General features: G+C 44.2%; 1 protein-coding gene across 1 annotated transcript; it reads right to left on the bottom strand.

Moving 5' to 3' along the window:
- Positions 1–236: 236 nt before the first annotated feature.
- Positions 237–1,250, bottom strand: LOC135215917 (uncharacterized). The gene has a single exon (XM_064250872.1). The coding sequence runs from the start codon at positions 1,248–1,250 to the stop codon at positions 237–239; it is 1,014 nt and encodes a 337-aa protein (XP_064106942.1).
- Between the last annotated feature and the right edge of the window lie 743 nt (positions 1,251–1,993).

The following is a 1,993-nucleotide window of genomic DNA, read 5'->3' as shown; positions in this document are numbered from 1 at the left end:
TCTGAGACATGTTCCTTTTCCGGTCCGCTTTCTTTGGGTGTGTGTTGTCTGGTGAGTGTGGTGGATGGATAGTGATGAGTGTGAGGGGAGGGTGATGAAGGAGGCAAGAGGTGAATGGGGATGTCTGTTAAAGAGGTTTGTCTTTTTGTCTTGCATGTTATGTGGGTTAGGTTGGGATGTGGTAGTGGTCATGATTGTTGGCATCATGTGCTGTCAGTCAGGGTTGTGTTCTGTTCCTACCTAGGTGGTGGGTAGGAGCATAGGAAACCTGCTAATTCATGGGTGTTTGCTAGAATGTGCTTTGTGATTTGAGTGGTTGTGCGTTCATTTCCTATGTACCTATCTCTTAGTTGCTCCGTTTCTGGACAGTCTAAGAGGTAGTGTTCTAGAGGTTCTTCAGGAATTCTTTCGCAGTACTTACATGGCCTGGGATTGCCTACTATCTTTTGCCAAGTGCATTGGTATCCCAGCCTTAGACGATGAATTATGACTGCTAATGCTCTTGACATATCTTTGGGAATGTCATGTGGTTGCAGACTGGTGGTGTCTACATACCACTTTGTAGTGTTAGAGCCTCCAAAGACCGCTCTCCTGACTTTGCTTTCTTCTTGCACTTGACAGTATGCTGAGGCTTTGCTTTTAAGTTGAGTCAGTGAGGGGCTGATTTTAATACCTATGTTGTTAATGTGTAACTCACTCTTTGCTAGGGAGTCTGCTTCCTCATTTCCTTGGATTCCTATGTGACTTGGAATCCAGTTGAGAGTAATCTGTCTGTTTCTGATTTGGTGGATGTTGGCAATTGCCCATATACTTGTCAGGAGTTTGATATTTTCTTTTGCCTTGCCTTTTGTGATGGCTTGTATTGCTCCTTTTGAGTTGGTGTGGATAGTTGTGTTTCCTAGTTTGTGTTGAGAGTCTTCTAGCGCTTTAGCGATTGCTATCAGCTCAGTCTGTAGAGTGGAGGCGTTATCTGAGAGCCTCCAGCTCCCTTTTAGTGATGTTGAGTAGACTCCTGCTGCCGCTGCAGGAATGCTGAGGTCTACTGATCCATCTGTAAAGTATTCATTTGTGGCTGTCGTTTTCCTTATTGAATCTTGTGCTGCTTGTTTCAGCTGTTGAACGGTGCATGCTTCTTTGCTTGCCGGTAGGACTGTGTAGTTGATATTGAAGAGTTCTGGTTTCCAGGGTGCTGGTTCTACATACTCAGCAAGAGGAGAGTCTTTTCTGATGTCAGCAGCATGCTTTTGCATGCCTACTCTTCTCAGTGTTTCTAAAAGGTTGCCAGAGTATGTCTTGGGTGGGTCTAGATCTTCGTGGAGATCAATGCACTTTTTGATCTCTCTTTTTAGTGGACAGTTCCTTTCATTTTTAAGGTTTTTAGCAGGATGGATGTGTTTCTCTGGTCTATTCTGTATGTCAAAGACTGAGTTTGCTTCATGTCTCAGAATGCATAAGTTAGTCCACATTGGAGCACCTGTGATGAGTCTCAGGGCATTGTTTTTGAATTACTTCAAGGCTCTTTTGCTCTGTGCTTGAGAGCCTGGTGAGAACAGGTACGGCATACTCAACCGTTGACCTTATTGTTTGTATGTAGAAGGTTCTGAGGGCGTGATATACTGCTCCCTGTTGTAGAGAGGTGATCCTCCTCATGGCATTGTGTCTGCATTTGACTTTCTGCTTGAGTATTTCAAGTTCTTTGCGTGGGGAGAGTTGCTTGTTTATGTTAACTCCTAGGTACACAAAATTGTCTACCCATTCAATGGGTTCACCCATGAGCTGTATTTCATTTGGGTCTAGACTGTGTTTGATGGCCATTGCTTTTGTCTTTGCAGTGTTGATTTTTAGACCTAGGTCTTTGCATTTATTTTCAATTTGTATTATTGCACTCTGCATGTTCTGGTGAGATCTGTGTCTGTCTGTGCTGACTAGGTGAGTCCTTCTTATCTCGTGAGTTGCGGGCTCTCGAGTACAGTCTAGGGAACCGCTCCGGCAG

This window comes from Macrobrachium nipponense, chromosome 5 (assembly GCF_015104395.2).
Source record: "Macrobrachium nipponense isolate FS-2020 chromosome 5, ASM1510439v2, whole genome shotgun sequence".
Taxonomy (NCBI): domain Eukaryota; kingdom Metazoa; phylum Arthropoda; class Malacostraca; order Decapoda; family Palaemonidae; genus Macrobrachium; species Macrobrachium nipponense.
This window is presented reverse-complemented; position numbering and strand designations above follow the sequence as displayed.

Coding starts and splice junctions, on each gene's coding strand:
- LOC135215917 (XM_064250872.1), bottom strand. CDS start 1,250: ATGCAAAAGCATGCTGCTGACATCAGAAAAGACTCTCCTCTTGCTGAG.